At 38.0% G+C, this 23,484-nt stretch overlaps 4 protein-coding genes, 2 long non-coding RNA genes and 3 other non-coding genes across 11 annotated transcripts; 3 read left to right on the top strand and 6 right to left on the bottom strand.

The window, feature by feature from the left end:
- The first annotated feature begins 518 nt into the window (after positions 1-518).
- On the top strand, positions 519-5,305 carry LOC115997085 (endoplasmin homolog). The gene is made up of 15 exons (XM_031236563.1): positions 519-625; positions 1,097-1,217; positions 1,303-1,456; positions 1,536-1,616; positions 1,709-1,820; positions 1,924-2,050; positions 2,173-2,311; positions 2,769-2,886; positions 2,975-3,174; positions 3,248-3,463; positions 3,547-3,712; positions 3,799-3,940; positions 4,037-4,187; positions 4,364-4,765; positions 4,925-5,305. Exons 1-15 carry the CDS (start codon positions 559-561, stop codon positions 5,165-5,167), a joined length of 2,439 nt encoding a protein of 812 aa, XP_031092423.1. The 5' UTR covers positions 519-558; the 3' UTR covers positions 5,168-5,305.
- Positions 5,306-6,342: 1,037 nt separating this feature from the next.
- Positions 6,343-8,175, bottom strand: LOC115995636 (thaumatin-like protein 1). Its single transcript, XM_031234738.1, has 3 exons — positions 7,899-8,175; positions 7,096-7,777; positions 6,343-6,694 (listed from the first exon to the last, which is right to left on the bottom strand). Exons 1-3 carry the CDS (start codon positions 7,948-7,950, stop codon positions 6,451-6,453), a joined length of 978 nt encoding a protein of 325 aa, XP_031090598.1. The 5' UTR covers positions 7,951-8,175; the 3' UTR covers positions 6,343-6,450.
- Positions 8,176-11,889: 3,714 nt separating this feature from the next.
- LOC116014553 lies at positions 11,890-13,219 on the top strand. Its single transcript, XR_004097425.1, has 2 exons — positions 11,890-12,375; positions 12,490-13,219. It is a non-coding gene; the product is annotated as an uncharacterized LOC116014553 (long non-coding RNA).
- Positions 12,395-14,592, bottom strand: LOC116014537. Its single transcript, XM_031254610.1, has 6 exons — positions 14,189-14,592; positions 13,994-14,042; positions 13,838-13,889; positions 13,304-13,494; positions 12,881-12,982; positions 12,395-12,681 (listed from the first exon to the last, which is right to left on the bottom strand). The coding sequence occupies exons 1-6, from the start codon at positions 14,539-14,541 to the stop codon at positions 12,526-12,528; spliced, it is 903 nt and encodes a 300-aa protein (XP_031110470.1). The 5' UTR covers positions 14,542-14,592; the 3' UTR covers positions 12,395-12,525.
- Positions 14,593-14,867: 275 nt separating this feature from the next.
- On the top strand, positions 14,868-14,964 carry LOC116002491. The gene has a single exon (XR_004094478.1). It is a non-coding gene; the product is annotated as a small nucleolar RNA Z279/snoR105/snoR108 (small nucleolar RNA).
- A 260-nt stretch (positions 14,965-15,224) lies between these two features.
- Positions 15,225-19,330, bottom strand: LOC115999318. 3 transcript variants are annotated; one of them, XM_031239193.1, is made up of 13 exons: positions 19,025-19,330; positions 18,536-18,828; positions 17,876-18,198; positions 17,610-17,702; positions 17,434-17,524; positions 17,115-17,208; positions 16,916-17,013; positions 16,639-16,708; positions 16,424-16,527; positions 16,218-16,334; positions 16,017-16,093; positions 15,883-15,927; positions 15,225-15,791 (listed from the first exon to the last, which is right to left on the bottom strand). In XM_031239193.1, exons 2-13 carry the CDS (start codon positions 18,788-18,790, stop codon positions 15,338-15,340), a joined length of 1,821 nt encoding a protein of 606 aa, XP_031095053.1. In that variant the 5' UTR covers positions 18,791-18,828; positions 19,025-19,330; the 3' UTR covers positions 15,225-15,337. The 3 variants fall into 3 exon arrangements, with proteins under 3 accessions (XP_031095053.1, XP_031095137.1, XP_031095098.1); XM_031239277.1 differs by having other exon boundaries at positions 19,110-19,330; XM_031239238.1 differs by lacking the exon at positions 19,025-19,330 and adding an exon at positions 18,916-18,977.
- An 824-nt stretch (positions 19,331-20,154) lies between these two features.
- On the bottom strand, positions 20,155-21,486 carry LOC116028478. Its single transcript, XR_004100160.1, has 2 exons — positions 21,317-21,486; positions 20,155-20,714 (listed from the first exon to the last, which is right to left on the bottom strand). It is a non-coding gene; the product is annotated as an uncharacterized LOC116028478 (long non-coding RNA).
- On the bottom strand, positions 21,156-21,230 carry LOC116002442. Its single transcript, XR_004094467.1, has one exon. It is a non-coding gene; the product is annotated as a small nucleolar RNA Z105 (small nucleolar RNA).
- Positions 21,320-21,412, bottom strand: LOC116002505. The gene has a single exon (XR_004094480.1). It is a non-coding gene; the product is annotated as a small nucleolar RNA Z161/Z228 (small nucleolar RNA).
- Positions 21,487-23,484: the final 1,998 nt, after the last annotated feature.

The following is a 23,484-nucleotide window of genomic DNA, read 5'->3' as shown; positions in this document are numbered from 1 at the left end:
ATCCCATACTCCTATTAATTATTTAGACCACTAACTTGCATAATGCCATAATCCACCAAAGTAGGCATTAATAGTTGAGTAATAAGGCGTGATAAATGTTTCAAAATGTATACTTGCCCGACCCTTGACCCCTGATCATAAAATTAACAAGAGTGATAAATTATTCTAATCACATAATAAATTAACAAGTGTCTCAATCTTCACCACTTATTATATTTTTCTAGTCACATAATAATATAATATAAATGAAAAAATATAGGAGTATATATATATACTACGGACTACGGAGTACCATTTTTGTTGCTTTCATTTTTTTTCATTTTAAAAAAGTAGAAATTTTACTTGGTCAGCGTACACTTGTCAGTTCCCTATTGTATCCGTTAGATCTTCCACGCTGGCAATAACTAGCGGCCGCACCAGACACGTGAGTGCCCTACTACTCTCCCTCACGCGAAGCTCACTATATACTCAGTTGATCACTGCATTTCAGCACTCATCACAAAGCGGCTTCAGAGAATTATCCGGCTAATCTGCGAGGGAAATCCGGTAACGAAGACGATGAGGAACTGGACGATCCCATCCGTGCTGTTCCTGTTATGTATCTTCTCTCTTCTTCCCGATCAAGGTCGGTTAAGGTTCATCTTCCGCCGTTAATAATATTTCATCGGTTTGTTGACATATTTCTGACATTTAGTGTTTTTTCCCCTCAAATATAATGGATTCTGTAAAATTATACGTTTGTTTTTGTAGTTTGGTGAATGTCGTAGCTGAAACTTGCCTGTATTTGGATCTTCTTCTGAAGCTTCCTAATATGACAATAATTGCGATATACATATCTGTTTCATACGTTCGAATTTTAAAATATTAGATGACTACAGATATGGATTAGCGGATCCAGCATTTCGTTGGAAGTGTGCAATACTGCATTGTCATGTTATTGTTTTATCTGCGTTTGTTTGTTTATTTCTCTTTTCTGTTTTCAGTTTAGATAGATTTGGAGTTTTGAACTCATTTTGCATACTGTTAGACTGACTGGTTAATAAATAGACGTCGTCGGCATGCTGAATATAATGGTTAATTATTTGTATTTTTGTAGGTCGGAATATACATGCAAATGCTGCATTTAATTCTGGTGCCCCAGTGGATCAACCAAAGGTGGAAGAAAAGATTGGTGCTGTTCCGCATGGTTCATCCACTGATTCTGATGTTGCAAAAAGGTTAGTCCATTCACTGCTGATTTCTTAATTTTTAATTCTATGTTGTTTTTAGTAACTCCATACTTATATATAAGTTGTGGTGCAGGGAAGCTGAGTCCATGTCCAGGAGGACGCTCCGAGCTAGTGCTGAGAAATTTGAGTTCCAAGCTGAGGTGTCTCGGCTTATGGACATCATTATCAATTCCCTATACAGTAACAAAGATATTTTCTTGAGGGAGCTGATCTCTAATGCTTCAGATGTGAGTGCATTTCAGATTTGTCTTTCCGTTGAAATGAATTTCCAAAGGCCTAATTGTGGTGCATCTATATGAAATTTAGGCATTGGACAAGATCAGATTCCTTTCACTCACTGACAAGGAAATACTAGGTGAAGGCGACACTTCTAAGCTTGAGATCCAGGTTAGTCAGTTTCTTTATATGGAACATTTCTATTTTAAATTCTGGTTTAAAATGTGGATTTCCTTTGATGCCTATGGTGTGATGTAATGCAGATTAAATTGGATAAAGACAAGAAAATTCTTTCCATTCGTGATAGAGGTATAGGAATGACAAAAGAGGATCTAATCAAGAATTTGGGGACCATTGCCAAATCTGGAACTTCAGGTATCTATTTAATAATGCAATATGCAATTGATGTCTATGTCGAGACATTTCCTTTTTGCTCTTCTGGACTATGTACAAGTCAGTAATTGGTTATCCTGTACAGCCTTTGTTGAGAAAATGCAGAAAAGTGGAGACCTTAACCTCATAGGGCAATTTGGTGTTGGGTTCTATTCAGTATATCTCGTGGCTGATTATGTAGAAGTAATTACTAAACACAATGATGACAAGCAGTAAGTTCTTTAGAATCATATGATGATATTGTTGACAGAGATTAAACTTTTTCCTCCATTTTTCTTTTGCTGTGGAGGTTTCTGATGAGATGACAATCTGCTTCATAATTTTCTGCCTTCAGATATGTGTGGGAATCAAAGGCCGATGGAGCCTTTGCAATTTCAGAGGATTCTTGGAATGAGCCAATAGGCCGTGGTACTGAAATCAGATTGCACCTCAGGGATGAAGCTGGTGAATATTTGGATCAATACAAATTGAAAGTGAGTATACATGTACTATCATAAAAGATGTATTTGTGCAGTGGTTTTCCATATTTGTTGTCAACAAGTGCCACTTCTTTATTTGTATTGCTAGTTAGAGTTTGAAAGCATGTTATTGCCTTCTGCATTGCATTACACTGTGAACCACCACAAAATTGGTTCTATGTGATTTTGGTTAATTTATGCTTTTGCTTGGCAACAGAAGTTAAGAAACTCAAGTGATAATGTATAAGCATCCTAATATCTATTTTTCTTCTCTCATATGGAAGTTTCATGACTTCATCTTTGATTGGTTGTGACTTATGTGTTTCTAGCTTCTATGAAGTGCAAGAAGATTCCTTTTGCTGTCACGTAGTCTGTGTCTAAAAGATTACATTAAATTGTGTGGATCTTTTGTTTGGGTCACATTTATGGTTAACAAAATGACATAACCTTCCTTGGGTAACTATGGTTTCAGGACTTGGTGAAGAGATACTCGGAGTTCATAAACTTCCCTATACATCTCTGGGCAAGCAAAGAGGTTGACAAGGAGGTTCCTGTTGATGAAGATGAGTCTAGTGATGAAGATGATACATGTGTGTCTAACCTTTTCTTTTTCCTGGCAATGCTGGTACGTATTTTGCCTTCTGTTTGTCTAATAATCATGTTCAATGTCATGAACAGCGGAAAGCACATCTTCTGGGGAAGAAACAGACGATGAAGATGCCGAGAAAGGGGAAGATGAGAAAAAGCCAAAAACTAAAAAAGTGAAGGAAACGACCTATGAGTGGGAGCTTTTGAATGATGTTAAAGCTATATGGCTACGGAATCCCAAGGAGGTGACAGAGGAAGAGTATAAAAAGTTTTATCACTCTCTTGCCAAGGTAAACTACCATATTTCTGTTATAGGCTCCCTGAACTTGCCATCAGCTAAAACTTTTTATCTCCTTCAAACAGGACTTCAGTGATGAAAAGCCCCTTGCTTGGAGTCACTTCACTGCTGAAGGTGATGTTGAGTTCAAGGCTGTTCTGTTTGTTCCTCACAAGGCTCCCCATAATCTGTATGAAAGATACTATAACCCAAAGAAGTCCGACTTGAAGTTATATGTCAGACGGGTCTTTATATCAGATGAATTTGATGACTTGTTGCCCAAGTACTTGAAATTCCTGACGGTAGTGTTTGATCTTCTGAAATTTTGTGGTTTTAAAAAGAGTTTGCAGCAGAGGTTGGCACCTGATAACTGGTATTTTTTTAGGGTCTTGTTGATTCTGACACCCTACCACTGAATGTCTCAAGAGAAATGCTCCAGCAACACAGCAGCTTGAAAACAATCAAGAAGAAACTCATTCGCAAGGCCCTTGATATGATTCGCAGGCTTGCCGATGAGGATCCAGATGAATCTAGCGACAAGGACAAAAAAGGTTTGGAATTTTCACTGATATTCTATTCTGTTAGATATTGAAACGTGCAGTTCCTTGTTTGGTCTTGATTACTCCTGTTTATACAGAAGTTGAAGAATCCAGTGATGATAATGAAAAGAGAGGTCAATATGCAAAGTTCTGGAATGAGCTTGGCAAGTCAATAAAGCTTGGTATTATAGAGGATACAGCTAACAGAAACCGTTTGGCCAAACTTCTTCGTTTCGAGACGTATGCACTTGGTTTCATAGTGATCTCCCCTGATTTCTGCTTATAAAACTAAAACCATGTTGCCATGACCGATTTATTTTTCCTTATTCTTTTCAGGACAAAATCAGAGGGGGAACTAACCTCACTTGATAAGTATATTTCTAGGATGAAATCAGGCCAAAAGGACATCTTCTACCTTACAGGAACAAGCAAAGAACAGTTGGAGAATTCCCCCTTCCTCGAGAGGCTTAAGAAGAAAAATTATGAGGTATATAGTTCAGAATTTCTCAAAACAAACTGGCGTATTTTTTATGCATCAAATGATGATTCCTTTTTGTCATGTCTTAACATTTTTCCTTTGATAGGAAACTATAATATTGCGTGTTTAGACCATTAAACTTTACTTCAACTCATCCTTTAATTAGTTTTTAATCTTTTATTCAGGTCATTCTCTTCACGGATCCTGTGGATGAATACCTGGTGCAATATCTGATGGAGTATGAAGATAAGAAATTCCAAGATGTGTCCAAAGAAGGCCTGAAAATTAAGGGTTCTAAAGACAAGTTGCTTAAAGAGTCCTTCAAAGACTTGACAAAATGGTGGAAAAAGTCATTGGCCAGTGACAACGTTGACGACGTGAAGATTAGCAGTCGTCTGGCTGACTCTCCTTGTGTAGTAGTGGCATCAAAGTATGGTTGGAGTGCAAATATGGAGAGAATCATGCAGTCTCAAACTCTATCAGATACCGGTAAACAGGCGTATATGCGTGGAAAGAGGGCGCTTGAGATCAACCCTAGGCACCCAATCATCAAGGAGCTCCGTGTAAGAGTAGCAAAGGACCCTGAGGTATTTATTCTTCCAACTAAAAATGACCTGGTTTATCATCATTATATTTTCACGAACTATAGATCGACTCCAAGTAAATGCATGCATTTCCTGTTTTTCTTTTTCAAGTTTTCCATTTCCGATCCTGGTTTGTTACAGCAGTAAACACTTTGTTGACAGGATGAGAGTGTGAAGCAAACGGCACAGCTAATATACCAAACAGCTCTCATGGAGAGTGGCTTCATACTCAATGATCCCAAGGACTTTGCCTCTCGTATATACGGTTCAGTCAAAAGCAGTCTCAAAATCAACCCTGATGCGGCTGTTGAGGAGGAAGAAGAAGCCGAAGAAACTGAGGCTGAAACCAGTGCAAAAGAAACCGATTCTAGCCCCCAAACCAACGATGTCAAGGACGAGTTATAGATTGTCCAGAAAGAGTACCACGATCTTTGACTGCATTCGTAAAGAATTAGTTCAGTAGTTCATAGGTAGGTTACTGCAGACATATTTGTTAGCCAGGAATTTTGTTTATTTTCTACGCCTTAATAAAGCTTACTTATTAAAAAAAAAAAGGAGTTTTTTTGCTTCTCGCTTTAAATTTATGTTGTTTAAAAAAAAAATTAAAGCAGATATAATCTTTTTCTGAATAAATAAATAAAAAGAGAAATGAAGAAAAAGTATTGGAGAAGGATTCGTTTAATTAGTTAACACACGACAACAACCTCAACCAACATGCTTTTGATTATTGCAACCATTCATGAATAAACAAAAAACACTAACGTAACGTCCGATACAAGATCCTAAAGCGAAAAGATTTGATTCGCCTGCCAGAGTGCCAGCAGTGAATTAAACCGGCCAATTAGAGAAAAAACAGAAAGGATGAAGTTTATAGTTTTTCTATGGCTCAAAAGCGGATATTATTCCATACATACAACAGCCTTAACATTTGCAGTTATATTGCGTTTAATTCTCCTAGTTCGTTGTTTGATTGGTCTTAATAATAAATTAAACTAATTTAAATTTCACCCGAAAGCGGAAAGCTGACGTCGCTAGTGCTACTCTGGTCAGTACAGAGGCATTAACTTCAATTCGAATCTTAGATTAATTTCATGAACTTCGAATCTTAGATTAATTTCATGAACTAAAAGCAGTTAGATGCCATGTCACGCATGTGGATCTAACTATGATTGATTGTTTGGTGCCTCACCAACCAGTAGTTACTATTTTATACCAATCAATCATTAATTAGATCACTTAATCTTTAAATCAACAATCTCATTTAATCATATTGTTTGGTATAATTGCATATATAAGAGACAATTATTAAATCGATTGAACAAATAACAATATCAAATTTAACTCTCGCGAAAACTTTCTGTTGTCTTTCAATGATGGCATGCAGTTTGGTTTGTTAGTCAATGTGGGCGGCAACATGATCACCGCCGTGACTACGAAGCTTACAATTCCAGCAAAGGTGAAAGGCCTATGAACGCATGCAATGCAAGATTTTGTGGTACGAGCATGTAACCTAGCTAGAGTACAGTATACAACTATACATACAAGATGGAAAAGTGTGCTTTGCGTAAAACGCATGCGTATTTGGTCAGCTTTAATTCCTCTTCAAACGTGTATCCCAAGTCACCATTATGTGTATACATGGATAAAAAAAATATTAAAAAAAATGAAAAATCTCTTCATTCGTTCGTTCATAATACTAAGAGCAAGTGAAGAAAGGAGAGAATAAAAAAGGCAACAGCTGAGGTCAGCGGAGACTTGGAATGCAAGGCAAAGTGCGACATTGTCGTCGATGAATCTCCCGTTATGAATCCCAACCATGAATTCCCAAACACAATTCCATCCTGCGGCCCCGAATCCTCCGCCGCCGGAGGTCCACTCGCCGACGATGCTCCTGCTGGCGCCGGCAACGACGATGAAGACTTTTGCTGCCCACTGCAACATTATTTACACCGCCCACAAATTAAATAATTAATTAATGTCACAAAAAAAAAAAAAAAAAAAAAGATACTAAAGGGCTTGAGCTCATTCGACCGTGGCGAAGTATAGGTTGTGAAAAGAATAAAGTGCTCATGCAGAAAAAATAAAAAATTCAAGAAGATATTTATATATTATGCCCAGTTGTACATTAATCAATTCAATGAAGTAAAAGCTACAAAAGAAAACCCTATCACTCTATCAGATAAGGTCCAAAGATTCTTCTTGCCCAGCCCAGCTTCATATACTACCATTCCTACTCATTCAATTATATATATATATATAAAAAATCTTCAGTATTATTTATAAATTTTATGCGTTAAAATTGAATTAATTAATACAAAAAGAATCTTAATTACCTTGTGCTTGAGGGGCAGAATGTAATTCTATAATCTGCGCCTGAGCACGTAAAAGTACTTGTGGCGTCATCGTAGGCGTAGCTATAAGATCTGGGGCATGCATTTTTGAACATTTCCGAGTACATCGACGGCTGACATGTCGAAGGTGAGCCGTACGCGCCGCTGCAACAGTATTCCGGGTTGCCGAATGCGTCGCACGCGCTTCTGCATGCGAGCCCGTCCCCGGACCGGAGCTCCTTCGGGCAAATCCGGTTCACGTCCGAGGCGCAGCCGGTCGAGCCGCACGCTCCACTCCCGCCAACGGCTTCCACTTGCATTGGCAAGTTGTAACCGTCCACCAGGCTGACGTCATAGAAGTCCTTATTATTAGCGCCGGAACTCCCGATCGTGAACTCCGCTAGAGTCGCCGGAGGTGTTGCGCCGGCGCCATTGCATTCCACCTGATTGGAGCCGCAGTCGCCGGTGGCGCAGCTTCCCTGTCCACTGGCGGCGTCGAAATTACAGCCGGTTCTCCCCCAAATCCGGCCGGACCAACTCGCCGTCACCTGAAACCCCCGCGAACCCCCCGGAGCAAGCTCGAATCCGGTGGTATCCAATCCGGCACTGCCGGCATTGGCCAGAATTCCCGGCCATACCGTGTAACCGCATCTGTTGATCAACATAAAAGTCGCTCCTCTAGCACCTGCCAAAACAATCCAAAAAATTAAAAAAACATATCATCAGACATCAGTCCAATGATGATCATAAATGTCCCAATCCCAGAATGTAACAATCCATTTATGTTTTTGTTTTTGTCCTTTTACCTTCGACAATGAGGATGAAGAACAACAGACAAGAAGCAAAAGTTGGTGACATTTGAAGATTTCCCACTCAAACTACAGAGACTGATAGATAGTATGATGATGATGAAGAAAAGTTTATGTTTTTGATAGATTCAGAGACAAAGGTATATAGTTTTAGAGAGGGAGGGGGAGGTGGATGGCCGGCCTGGTGCTATATATGGATAATATAATGGATGTGTATATATCTATCTATATCTATAGTTGGGAGCACGTATATATAAATTTTGTGATATAAAAAAGAGAAGATATATAGGGCAATGTTGATGGGTATATTGTCGGATTTTTGGTCAAAGAAAATTTAGGTAAACTATAAACATCTTAGGAATAGCCATAGCGCAGCTCTCTGTATTTTGATGGAGTCATCAGGTTGACAACTTATATTAGAAGTTTCATGTTTATTATTTTATTAATTAATTCTGTTGTTGTATCCAATAAAACTTTAAGGGTGATATTTTATTCATTAATTTAACTTAAAATAAATATTATAACTTTTTATATGATTTTTTTAAAATAACATTGTTTAATCTGTAATGTGTGTGATTCATTTCTTAACTCTTCCACCTCTCCAGTAAAGAACGTCTGTAATAGTCCTGAAAGGAGTTATGAAGTTATCAAGAGGTGAAATTAAACATGATTCTCGATCGCATAAAAAGATCATGAGTTTAATTCTTGTTGAGCCCATTGTATAGAACTTTTTTAATGCAAGTTATCTCTCTATTTGAGAGCTATTAGTGTATTGCACATAAACGAAATTCTTCAAGTGCACACCATCAGAAGTCCAAGTTTGCAACACATACACGTACAAATACTATGGGTTCATTTTTTACCTTTTTACCTAATTGCTCTAGAAGGATATTAATCAACGTCTTATCCAAAAGAAAAAAAAAAATTATTCTATAGTCCGACCAGTACTCCGTAGTGTCAAAATATTCTACCTAATATATGACCAACGTTTTCCAAGAGAAAATTGTGTTAATATTTAAGAAAGAATATTTGCTTTCCCATACTACATGCATGCAATGTGTGCACTCAATCTGCCCCTATTTTGAAAAATATTGTTGAATTAATGCATTTTAAGAGCTTTTTTTTTCAAGGAATTAGATTCTTATTATTGATCATATAATTGATGTGAAAAAGGGTCATAAACTAACATCATTACGCTACAAGATTATAAAAAGTTTAGTGATATTCATAAATATGTAAAAAGTATTATACTCCATAATATTTATCACAAATTATATTATTAAGATAATAGTTTTACCCTACATTTTTAGCGTGGGGTAAGCTACTAATTAAGCCCATGCAAATATGCAATTGCATTCCAAAAAGAGATACTAAAGAAAGGAAGTTTTATATGAGATAAAAATCAAACTTAATAACCACGTATCGGAGTACTTTATATTACAATTTGATGGAATTATTGATCATTGGATTTACTCAAATATGCAGTGAGCATGTTTGAATTCTACCCTATAGGCTAGGAGATCAGATATAAATTTGTCCAGTAAACACCCGTGTATAAACACTTTGAAAAAGTTGACACCACTGAAGCACATCCCGCGTGCAATTTACCCGATCCTCCACCAAAGTTCTAGGGCAAGGACATGCAGGGAGTTTGGAAGCAATGTCCAACCATGTACTATAGGCGCTATAACTTGCTACCAGTTCACTAGATGATGGGACTATTATCTGTAGATGTACTTATAAGTATTCCTTTCCTTTAGAGGAAAAAGTAAAAGTTCAATTCTCTTATCACCCCCAAGAACATATAGCAAACAAAGAGATGAACAATTCCCCAAATCCAAGGTGCATATGCATTGCCTTTTTTACTAAGCAGAAGGATAGACTAGTGGTGCTCCACATCGATCTGTGTCTCAATGTTGAGGTGGAATGCACTTGGGATACTGGGCCCACATGTCGAATTCGTCACAAAAGTTTAAGGAAATAGTAAAAGGAATTAAAGTTGTGTGTTTATATATATAGAAGGATAAGGTTTTGACAGATGGGAAATTAATTTAAAGGGCAGTAAAATATACCTAAAATAAAAAAAATAAAAAAAAGGAGTGGACATTTCACATGGGGGGCAGATCAAAGATGACGAAGTATATATACATATATAGGGTATAAATTAAAGTAGTACGTAAAATGGACATGCATGCATGCCTACCTACCAAAACAGACCAGCCAACATTTATATAAGATGAGAATTCAGAGAAACAAAATTGTCAAAGTTTGCAATATTCCAAGTAGATGATGATGCTAAAAGTTGGCACGCCTATGTAAGAACACGCAAATGTTGATTCATACATCATAGATGTGCATGTGCAGCTCAAACACTCTGATCGATCTCCATCCATTTAAGAAGACACTTATTTGCTTTGGTGGGCATTTCTTAGTTAGTCTTGTTTGATGGGTTTACTTTCCCCAGGCCATATGTGTAGCCATTTATGTTAGGTTCATATTAAGTGGGTGCACATCACCATATTTAGACAAAAGGTGAATTTTTTTTTTTTTGGAATACTATTTGACCCTGTATTGTCCATATACTTTCTCAACATTTCTCAACATACTAAGCCCAACAAAGTCAACATTGCCTCCACTGAGGCTCGAACCATGACCTCCCACTTGGGAGAATCACTTCATGCCGCTTGACCACAAGACAAAAAGTGATTAAGAAATCGATAGTTAATTAGAAGAAAATTAAAGTTGGCATGAACTGCCAAAGACCTTGTGGTCTAGTGGCACCCAGTATCCCAATTTACACTCCTACATGGATGATAACAGTGGGTTTGAGCCTTAGTGGAGGCAACTGTTGGCATGACTTTAAAAACTTAGTATTTTTTACTATTTGATCACTCTTTGGTTGTCGAAAATTCTCAGCTTTCTAATAATATCTTCCAAGAACTCACCACTTCAATTAGATCAGTCTGTCCAAACTCCAAGTCCCTTATTTGTTATAGTTAAATTTTGAGTTTTTCAGAAGTGTTTTTCAAGAAATTACTACTTCAACTAGATCGGTTTGTCCCAACACATGCTTTAACAAGTCCCTTAATTGTAACTGATTTCATACATATGATCCATAATTGACACAAAGTGTCAATATTCTGTGATATATAATTGTCCTTTGCAATTGAAAGGTATGAAAAAGTGTCTTTAATATTGATTTGGCAGAGCGGATAGCATGGAATGGAGTGGAAGACCATGCGTGATATCTAGAAAGAATTGGAGATGATCGATCAAGACCATATCGTCCTTTCTTTCTGCATACTTTTCAATGATACTAACACCACTTTTATTTCAGCAATACCGCGCTCACAGCGTACATCCACATGTTTTATGCCGTGTAAAGGGCCATTTGGGTTTTTAGTATTCGTTTTTAAAACTATACTTTTCAATTCTCTAATATATATCTTTGCTTTTTAGAAAAGGATTGAGTCATCCTTGCAAAAAAAAGTGACGATTAAATCGAAACTCCTAATCCCAGCAGACTGTCTAAAAAAAAAACAGGCTGTTTGGCTCTCTCATCTCATTTCCCTTTCATGGAAATTCTTCTTCACCCCGTTTGTTTTCTTGCCAGGGGTCTAAAGCCTCGTAATTGAAGGAAGAGAAAAAAAATTGGATTTGACCTTACTGGTAACTCAGTTGGTTCTCAAGCCCTCACGGGTAACTCAATTGGTTTCCAGATGACAGATTGCACCCAATGATGCAAGAATGAATAATAGCAAACAGTACGAAAGTTTCACTCTCTTGTGAGTACTGATCCTCCAATAAGGCCAAGGTGTGGGGGTCGGATTTGGTGCCGACAGCTAGCGTTGAATAAGGACAGTTAATTAACAGCCATGACTTGTGTGTCTTGTGCTTATCTACGTACCTTCTTTTCATCTCATCATCCCATTATATAGTAAAAGCTGTGGGAATATCCTTTTTCATCACAACCTTATCAGCTAAGTTTTATTGTCTTCTTGTGGCTTATTACCTTTCTTTCCAAAACACTGCGCAACCTATGCAACTACACATCTCACCTTCTGTTTCTGCTTGGTGCTTTCGCTTGTCTTGCCGGGGGTAATGTCCTTGTAAGTTGTACATATACAACTCTTGCTTCTTCTTAGTATATCTACTGTTACTCCAACCCTGCATCCTCAAAGTCTCGTTTCTCAAAAGGTTATGCTATAATACAGGGCTAAATAACTTTGATTATCCTAATGAAAAGTGAAGTGACATAGTTAGAAAAGAGATTTATGTCTGAATCGGATGTCATTAGGGGTGGGCTATGCATGCTTTTGTCAGGATAGAAATGTCAAAAAGATTTTCGAGCCTATTCCCACCAAACCTTTTGAGAAGATCAAAATGTGATAATATTTGGACCCTACAGTGATGATCCTGTCTATACAACCAACTAAATCTTGTTCTGCAGAAACTGTATGTCACCTAATGTCAGGTTAGTTCTGGTCTTCAGCTTCTTCAATCTTCATGACATTTAAATCATTAATAATGAATGATCATGTCTATATAATGCCCTCACAAGTAATGTTTATGTAATGTCTATCATCAGAGCCAAAAACAGTAAATAGTACCCGATGAGGATTGTCTACTCAACTGGAAGCTGCTTAGCTATGCGTACAAGGAAACGAGTGAGGGACTTTTTGGCATTGATAAAAGTTATATCCACTTCGCTTTCCTTTCCCTCTTCACTGACTTCTGGCCGTTGGATGGATTGAACTTTACGGACTAGGCTCCGCAATTCCTGTAACAATGATATTATACAAGACCTAAGTTACAGGAGAGTAAAAGTTACATTTAAAGCAAAGGTGCAAGCAAATTAAATATAGCTTGCAGGGTGTCTTCCCAATGCATAAGAGTGGAGCAATGTGAGAAGTCTTTATTTGGATGACAAGGCTGATACCAATGTTGAAGGATAACAATTACAGAGGAGAATAACTAACCTGACGATCAAACTCGACCTCACGCAGAGAATATATTTCATTGCTAACCTCGACGTCCTTATTGATCAAGCCATCAAACCATCTTTCAGCCAATTCAATACTCTGCAACAAGTGAAAAGAGATGACACCAAGTGTTCTTTATCTTCTCTTTACTAGCATGTTTTATGGTCATTTTCGTCTCTCCTTTTATTGCAAAATTTTTCTTCAGTGTTTACTTCTTCTGATTAACTAACTAGGCTTTGCAACATTCTACATCATGTTAGCCTACACCAATCTCATGCCTCTCCTTCATGACAACTAGTATCTTTGATTATAAAACGGGGATTTTGATTGTAGTCCTATCAATCCACTACAGAAAACAACCGCATAATGTATTGAACAAAGAGAAGTGATGAGTGATGTATATAATGCCAATTGCCATACCTCTTCATTATCGTCATCCTCATCCTCATCCTCGTCCTCGTCCTCAGTTTCATCAACTTCATCATCATTTTCATCTTCAGTACTCCATGTTATTGAACCAGATAAAGCCTGAAACTTATTCTGGTCACCATCTTTTGTTGCCTCAATTAAGCCATCCATCAATTCAGGATCTACATCCCGAAGCAGTCTACCTAGTATGAACTTAAATTACATAATAAGTATTATGGCTTTTGGGTAAATGCATAAACAATTGTTAATCTAAGCTGCCTGCAAGATTTCCACATAAATTTAAGTCTTCTATATTTACCAGCTTTAACCCATATATCTCTCTAACTAATCAAGTAAAATATAGGTAAAGAGCAATTTAGTTATTCATTGCCCAAATGTATAAAGGCTCCCAATGCAGCATAAATCCGTGACAATTCTATCAAGATTATCACAATTATTAGTGTTAGGTTGAACACCAATCAAATTATTGCCAGATGATTCTGTAATAAATAAATAAATAATTCTGATTAATATTCAGAGGCAAACCTATATAGTTGAATTGTCTGCGTTTTCCTTCTCGGACGTCACGACCTAATCTCTGCGTCAAACAAGCAAACAGTTTGCCTTCATAACCTTCAGAACAACAGGACAGCCTTCCCGGCCTACTAGCAACGAAACATGGAGTTTACATAATACTATCACCTTAACAAGCATGATTGCCTCGTAAACCTCTCGCTCAAGTGCAGCAACTCTGATTGATCAATGAAGATTTAAATAAAAAAAAAATAGAAGAAGAAGGAGAGCAGACATACAAACACATTGCATTAATTGTTCTAGAAATTAGCAGCTCACGCACTTACTGCATAATTTAAAAAAAAATAAAATTATTTGCATTACCTGAGAATACGTTTGATTTGAGGAGGCTGGAACTTAGCCAGTTCCATTCCCCAGCGTACACCGCGCTGAGCTTCGCGCTTCTTCTCGTTCCTGCTCTTCTTTAGCGGCGTATCGGATTCGCTGCCGCTCTCGGAAGGCTCAGGCGGTACGGGAGCGTCCCGCAGTCTAATGGCGCCGGGACGGGAGCTGAGGTGGCGAGACGCCAAAGGAGTCGAAGAAAACGGCGGCCGACGGCAGAAGCTAGCAGGAGAAAACGGCATCGGCGAATGGAGAAACCGAATCATTACTGCGCGGGAACAAACATGATGATGCCATCTTGGCCAGTTCAATAAAGCCTTCATCGCACGCACCATTGCTCTCAGCTCGAATCTAACTGTATAGCTTCCCGCAACAAGAAGCTGACAGTTTCGGATAGACCGATGTCGTTCCGGTTCAAAATTCCATTTAGCAAATGGAATTGGGCCTAATAATTTTCCCTGTTTGGGCCTAATGGCAAGAAGGCCCAATACGGCGTCGACCTCTGCCACTGTGATTAATATTCTTTTTTTTTTTAAAACCTGTGATTAATATTCTGAGCATCCCACATCGGTTTCGTGAGCAATAGAAATTGTGATATGACTACTATAAAAGGCACCGTGATACGATGTTTTCAACCATGATCCTTCAGGCAAGTTTTAAGGGGATGTGAGGAGTGGTCAATACTCGCATACGATGCGAGATGGGTGCCCGCCTGCCTGTTACGACATAGGGCACTCCCATTTTTACCATCTGATCCCTATTCTTGAAGGTCATCACCAATTCTAGTATCCAAAATTTTTGAAAAAAATTACCCTTAAAGGGGTAATTATGTGTGTATAACATGATTTATGTATTTTGTAAAATCATGAGTAAATAAACTAGTTTAGGTTACAGTCAATCACACTTAGTTGGTTTGCGAGTTATTAAAGATGTATCATATTTTACAAGTTGCAAACTTAGTTCGGTTTACCTTGTCTTTTGGTTTGCGAGTTATTAAAGATGTACTATATTTCACAAGTCGTGCAAACTTAACTTGAATTGGAATATGATGTTGTAAAAATTTTAGAGATAATATACAAGTATGGTGGTATTGTATAAAAGAATGCTTGATTTGTACACAAATCGTTGAACCTAAGCTAAACCATCTAAAATATCCAAGGCATTAGCCTTTGGGATGTCCATCTTCTTACAAGGGGAGTTACCAGCACTCCTACTCAGGGACCAAGTCTGATCCTTCTTATTGTTGGATGATACAAGTTCTTGGCTTTTGCTTAGTCCAGGAACAAGCTTTCTGCTTTTCATCACTCCTTCCAACAATCCTCTATCTTCTGCAGAAAGTTGTGCATTTGGTACTTTCGGGTTACTGTTAGGAGGTGTTTCAGGATGCAGGGGGACTAGTCTTTTAGGAGCCGGTGATCTCCCTGCCAACGCCCTGTGGCCATTGAATCTCACCAGGGTGATGAGGCGGTGAAGCCATGACACGAGCTCGAGGATGTATGAGTCCATTTTGTTTTTCTGTGCGTGGTAAAGTGTCTGCAGCCGGATTATGGTACTCTGCACGTCTGCTTTCTTCCCAAAATCGTTTCTGCAGTGAACAACGTACAGCTCTTGAGTGTCTCCAATGGAGAAAGGTTTGATATCAAGAGTGAAACGGAAAATAATGAAGAAACACTAACCCGGTGTTGGCCCATTCTCCGACCCATCCAAAACCTTGATGTGCCCTGCTTCCACATCCAAAATTCAAGAAATCAATTATATTGCATTATAAGATCGATAGCAATAATGCTAATGAAAGACAGGTTTACTTTACTTTGTCGTGTCAGTGGCTACTGGAACAAGCCACTGGAGAGTTTTCTCCATTTCAGCCTTGATTTGAGGAACAGTGAGCTGCAAGGAATCATGTAGTTAATAAACGAAAACTGCCAAATCCCAGTGGGCGGGGAAGGCAGAAGAAAACAGAAGTATGAAATTGTAAGCAATTTTAAGAAACTAGTCAAGAGGACAGACAAACCTCCTCGTTTGTGTCAAGTGCCTGCAACTGAGATCGAAGTGCTGCCTTTACAGCTGAAGGCAACCCATTATACAATGTATCCCTCGTGTTGGGAGGAAGGGAAGTCGGGCACGATGCCTGGCATTATATCGAATCCATTATAACTATACTAAAACAAAGCAGCAGTAAATGAAACCAAGTCAACAAATTTTAACTCTCGTGCTTACAATGTTATCTATTTTAGTGATCAGGTTAGCATAGTGTAAAGCTAGACCAGCTGCTCCTAATCTTTCTGGTCTCTTCGCAGTATCCTTGACCGCATAGGTCAATCCTGGTTCAAGTAAAGAACATAAGAAAACCTTGTTAACTTTATAGTTCGAACCCAAAAGGCTTTGAAAGAATATAGTCCATAATAAAGGGACAAATTATTATGCTACCATACCACTGTCTCCAAATGCATTGTTAATCTCATGATGAACGAAGGTAACAATGTCAACAAGCTTCTCCACAACCTACAAAAATAAAATATGATGTCACATGGCTAAATGGCCATAAAGAAAAGTATAAGAATATCTAATTCACCAGGAAGGTGGGAAATACAATCTGTATGCCAAATTTACTAAAGTTTCATTCTCGACCATTACTCGAGGCAAGGAAGACATTTGGCTCCAGATTTAGAGAAGATAAAACTAGAAAAAAAAGTTTTTTTTGATAAGTACCTCTTCCAGACCTTTAGCCCAAAGAGACTTCTTCCTCAAGCCCCGCACAGCTTTTCTTTGTTGTTTAAGCTCACTGTGCAACATTTCAAGACTCTCTCCTACAACAGAAACGAAAGGTACAGCTAGTCAAAATAATGTACTATATTGCAGTAGTCACCCAAAAAATAAAGCCCTAATTCTTGAATTATCTCCAACATACCTTTACGAGGTAGATTTAAAGAGAGTAATTCATCAACTTGCCTCCGATAATCTTGTTCAAATCTGTCTAAAGTATGCATCTCATGATACAGTTCCTGCACGAAAAACAAGCCTTGTCTATCATATCAACTGAAAAAAGGGAATGGACAGATATGCAAAAGGATCACCATTTCATTAGAATTGACTCTATTTTCTGAAAGAAAATCTTACTCTACAGTTTGAATACAAGGACTAAAGGGCATACGGGTAAATCATGAAAACCTAACAACGACAACAAATTTTAAAAGTATGCAAAGCATTTGACAGGAAAACAATCTTACTGAAGTATGCTGTGCAAGAGTGGCCAACTCTTGCATTGTCATTTCAGCCTCCTCTCTGAGTTGTTTACTATTTACGGGGTCAGAATCCAACCTGAAACATGGTTGCACAATTTGCATCATATCCAGATTAAATAACAAGTTAACGACAGTTAATTCATGAAAAGCATCTAACTTACTTTGAAAAGAATCGATCCAGGTTGTGCCATTGTGGATCTTTACACATATTTCCAAATCTGATCACTTCACGAGAAAAGACATCAAATTCCTCCCTACAAGAAATGCAGAAATGTAGTATATGGTTTAATAGTGATAACCTAATTTTGTACATTCAATGCCTAAAGGTTTTGCAACACAATTCGGTCAGAAAACATCTTGAACCATCTTTCATATTAGTAGAGACCTTTATCGTCAGGGAAAGGGCCATGGTATTGAAGATGCTAACCTTTTGTCAGCGGCAGCTATAGCGAGTAGCTCTTTCATATCCGTAGAGACCAACTCTTGCACTCCTTGTAAATGTAGAATTTCCTCTTTCAAATACTGGATACTTTCTTCAGATAGAGATTGCAATAAACTAGCACCTTTGGTGATCGTATTTGCAACCTCAAATGCCAGTATGAATATTTTGTTCCCTCTTGATCCTGCGCCAGTAATAAACCCACTGTTGTTCAAATTCGTCATGCTGCTCCCTAAAGTGTCTAGAACTTCCACAGCCTTTTCGAGGCCCACTATGCCAGCTTTCCCAATAAAAGAGCTTCCGTGAGGCGCCTGTCACAAGAAGATTAAGTTGTTCTTACACAAACAAGAATAAAACAGGGATTGAAGAAGACCAAAGTTCACTGACACTTCTTATTTCCCGACAAGGAACTAGAAAGGGAAGAAGAAAACCGTAACATGTGCAAATCGTGGACTTATTCATGTTTCGCATTTCTCTTTTAAGATCACACTATTCTGCACATCAACCACAACAGTGGGATCTTTTCAAATTCACCCCTCCATCTTTCAATTTATACATTACCATTCACATCAATATATATATTTTTTAAGATTCAAAATACTTAATTCATACTAGCCAAATGCAAATATCCATAATTAGGCATATTACCTTGTTAGCAACTGTCCTGACAGGCGTTGAGGGCTTCAACTCTCTAGAGATAGATAAATGCAAGTCACCAGAATCATATAGATTCTGCATCTTCTTAGCAGCAGCACTTGCATTGGAATATTCATAAGAATCAGTATCCTTATTCTCCTGCCCAGATTTTTTCACTGACTTTGACTTTTTCGAACCCTTTGAGCTCCTCTCATGGCGACCCTCAGCTCTATTCCTAGCTGTCCCTCCTGCGCAAACTCCCCCCATTCCTCTGCCCAATCAAAGTTTCTGCCTTTTCACCTTATCTGAAACAAGTAAACCAAAAATGCAATCGTCAAAGCTAGAATCATCCTGATCAAAGTCAAAAACAGCAGAATTCTCCGAAATTCTACCTATAAAACCCAAATGCTGTTAATCTTTCTGGGATAATAAGCTGAAGAACTAAGCATTTGGGAAATCAAGAAACATGGTATTAATAAAATACACAAGAGAAGAACTTACGTGAGAGAAAAGCGAGACAATCAGCAAATTTGCAGAGAGAAGGTTTGGTGCAATTGGAAGAATGGAATAGTACAAAAGTTCGTACCGCGTTAAGCGACCAAAGAATGGCGAAATCTCTTCAACTACCGGATAGGGTCGGAATTATATTTAGAATGCCAATTGCACAAACGCCACCACAAGACTTGACCAAACTCCAAAAAGAGTGCTAGCCTTTAGCATTGAATTTGTCTTACCATCTCTCTCTCTCTCTCTCTCTCTCTCTCACTCATTCTTTATTTTGTTCGCTTTCTGGGTAAATTTTGACTGAAATGTAAAACTGGGAATAAAAGTCTCGTCTGAAATGTAGGCGGACGCGCAGCGCAGAATGAAGAGATGTGTGAACTCTCAAGTCAATCCCGCCGGCCGGTCGGGGATGTGGGGTGTGATTAGCGTCGGTCATGGAATTATTCATTTTCAATGTTTACCCATTCTTTTATTCATGTTTTCAAGTCTACCAAATTAGCTTTAACAATCCTTTCTCATTATAATAAAACTTTGGTCTAAAGTGTACATTTTACACTTCAATATAAAAATATATTTATCTTAAAACATGCATATTGAATGCCTAACCAACCGTGCTTAGAATATGCTTGTTAAAGGCTTAATCAATCGCGATATTGTCTTTCCATCACGTTAAAGGGCACTTCATGCTATGCCCTTTAGTCGTGTTAGATGACATTCCGCATGCAATCAAACGACTAACCAATCAGGCTAAAGGACACATTTGTATGTGTATATCAACTAACCAATGCTCTTTTTATTTTGTGTTTACAATAAAAAAAGCCATACAATCAAACAAAAAACCAGTCCCTCCAACAAATAAATAGACAAATAATCAATATTTTTAATAAGTAAATGGACAACCTAATTCGCTAACCATTTAACAAAATAGAAATGCTCCTTTATCTTATTTTTTATTTTGAATTGATAGGGGTGGTTAAACTATGGCTTATCCAACATATCAATTGGCTTATTTTCAACATGTTAGTTGTTACATGTCAGTGAATATAAAAGTTGACTTTCACAAATTGTGTATTATTTTATTAATCTTTGCAAACTTGCAAGTAGTAGTAATGGGGCCACGGGGGGCGTAGAGGTCAAATTCGGCAAAGTAACATGCATATCTGTCATAGTTATCAGGTCCACAATGATGGTACATGTATTTACTAGTTTGAAGAGTACAACCTCCATTTGCAGTTATGGAGTTGAAATGGTCAAGTCCAAACATTATTAGGACACCAATGGAAACAGAATCTACAGCGTTTTTTCATGTAAAATGCTTTAATTTATGAGACCACAACCACTACGTAGAATGCTTAGAAGTTGCAACCGGTGAAGTCTCCGCTTGTAGAGCCATCGTAGAGCGATGGCGACGGCCGCCGCGCCGGAAAGTCAGTGGTGTTCGACGACGACAGTGCACGTGCATGTCAAGCGAAGGATGAGATCCATTTGCAAGCGTCGTTTTCTTCGGAATTAATGGCTGCCAGTACAGATAAAGGACTTTTCAGCCTGTTTACCAAGTCCATACGAGGTCATTGATTTCAGCTCCTCGTACAAGGATAATTACTTCCGACCTACTCTGTTGAACAACGCTGTTGCATTGCACCAAATCGCTTATAAACACAGCATATGGATGGATTGGGAAGAAGACCTGTCAAAGTTTCAAGCAATTCCTGTAAAAATTTGTTTCTTTGCTTCAGGTATCATATACAGCAGCAGAAGTTTAATTAATATGTATCCTTTAGTGGTGTTCTATGGGTGGATTTATCAAGAAAAAACTCCCAGATTCAACTTAAGGAAAGAGTATCGGGTGCTGCATTCATCTCCATGGCATTAGAATAGTGCCAAAGAGCCAAACTCCAGACCCAAAAATGCTGCACTAATACATTTATAACATTTACAAGTGAAAAACTATTGCACTCAGAATGAAAAGGACTATTGATTTTTACTGCAAATAGAGATCAAAGATCTTTCGATCTCAGTATGAGTAATCCTCATCGTGCCAACTGTAAATCCAGAAAATAATTTTGAGAGGTTAATTCGAAAAATGAATCTAGGGATCTATTAGCTAAATCTAATGAAGAGCAAGCATTCAGAATGAGTAGGAGGTTGATATTCCTTTCATGAAGTTAATCGGAATAATATATGTTCTTCCTCATCATGCTTGCCCTCATCCAATCAAAAACTCCAAAAAACATTAATGGCTGTAAAAGATAAACGCATAAACAAACACGAATCGCATAGAGAAAGTACAATTGCCATCAGACAATTTGGATCACTGCATCAGGTCACCAAAAGGCGACTCAGACGACCGTCGTGAGTAGTTTAATCCGAGTTCATCACACGGCAGTAGTAATTCCATGCCATTATTAAAAACAAAACAAAACAAAATGGAAACACAGACGAGAAATTGGTAACCAGAAGCTGCACCACCTGCACATAGGTTGAAGAAGACCAGGCTTACGAATATAAAGGAGCAAGAGCTGCGCAGCTAGGGTTTCTTTAGACGGCGAAGCGGAAAGACGACCTCGTTGGGCTTATCGGAGCACGACTCCATGATGGACTGGGCCATCGGTTCTGCTAGGTAGCTTTTAAAGTTCATAGGCTGTAGCCATGATTCCAAAAGCCCAACTATAGTGTGCCTACTGTGGTCCAAAACGCCGTCGTTTTGATATTTAAAAAAATTCTTGTTCTGTGCACGTGTTATAATAATGAATATTTTGGGGTAAGATAATGTGCTTTATGAGTTAGAATAATATAATTTATATAAATTAGAATAATAAAATTTCTAAGGTAAAATTATGTATTTTATGAGTTAGAATAATGTACTTTATGTGTTAGAATAATGTATTTTATGAGTGATAAGTGTCAAAGATATATTTTGTAGGGTATTTTAGAGGAATCATGTGCTATAATTGGAGTCTTTTGAGCTTATTATATGCTTAGAATAACTTATTTTGATTAAAGTTAAGAATAAGGACTGATAGGGAATATCCCTCGAGAATAGAGACCACTACGACCAGTCGGACCAAATGCGTGGCATGACGAAGTCCAGACTGATCAGATCCGACAGGAAGGATGCACTTCCCGACGCCCCTGTCGGACGGGCCTCATGATATCCTCCTCGTACTACCTATGTCAAGGACTCACAACCGACTTCATAAAGCTCAGCCCGATCCCCGTGCCTCAGGACCTAAGTAGTGCGAAAAACATCTCGCCCCACGTGTACTGTCTCAATTCCGCTTGACCAGAGCCCGGTGTATGAGCTCCATGTGCCTGCTATACCGAGAGCTCTGAATCTATCCCCTAGCTCCACTATATATACCGCATTAAATGCATGAGAGCGGACTTTTGGCTGCCTGCTAATAGTTGAAGAGAACCCAAAAACCTCTAAGATGCTATTACGTTACTCGAGCCTAGTACTTCACCTAATTGGATTATAGCATATGTGATTTGGACCGAATTGACAATATGGTATTGGATACGGTCGGTATTTACTATATCAAGGACTAATTATGATTTTATTTGTGCGATATAAGAAAATAATGCCTTTTCAAGTACGCTTCGCCGATAGTTTGATATTTTGGTCATCTTTTGGGTTAGGAGTGTCCAAATAAGGTGATTCAATTTACGTTGGAATGGCAACTCGAATGGATACAACTTTGTGAGAGACCATAAAGTCTAACTTGAACATCTTCAAAGTCATAATCACGCTACAAGTTACCGCGTGATGCAGCTCGTGACACCAAGCTGCTTCTGCTTGTCACGCGGTCCATTACCACGTGACAAGCCACGTGATGCAGAGTAAAATTTGGGCTATAGATACGACTTTGTTCTTATTTGCGACGAAATTGAGATTTTTACCAATTGTTCAACCTTGTACTTTAGGTTTTAGAGAGATGATCTTCCATATGGTTCTTACCTAAGTTAGTTTACCTTATTATGGTCTTTTGCCATTTTCCATTTATCGATTATAATCAATATAAATTACTGTACTTCATTATAATCATTTGTTAGTTAATATAACAATTGTGAACTTTTTAGTAAATCAAAGTGTGGGCGACGGTAGCAACTAGCCTTGCAAGCCAACACATTGAAAGAATTAATAATATTTTATTCTAAATTTAAGATTAAAAAGAATAAAACTCTATTGACGAAATGTGTGGATTGAGTTCTGTGTGCGCATATGAAAACTAAGGTCTAACATATAGGTTCACTGCTCAAATTGCAATTTATCTCTTCAATAATTTTAGGGGTGGACCCTATGAGTTTATGATTAATGTGACGAAGTTAGGATCACCTAAATTTAATAATAATAATAATAATTGGTGAAGGAATTAATAAATTTGTTATCCATGAATTATCGAACCAAACAAGGCCTTAGAAAACAAGCAATAAAATTATCCGGGCAGTTATGCTGT

Source organism: Ipomoea triloba, chromosome 1 (assembly GCF_003576645.1).
Source record: "Ipomoea triloba cultivar NCNSP0323 chromosome 1, ASM357664v1".
In the NCBI taxonomy this organism is placed as follows: domain Eukaryota; kingdom Viridiplantae; phylum Streptophyta; class Magnoliopsida; order Solanales; family Convolvulaceae; genus Ipomoea; species Ipomoea triloba.
Note: the sequence above shows the minus strand (reverse complement) of the source record. Positions and strands in the feature narration are given on the sequence as shown.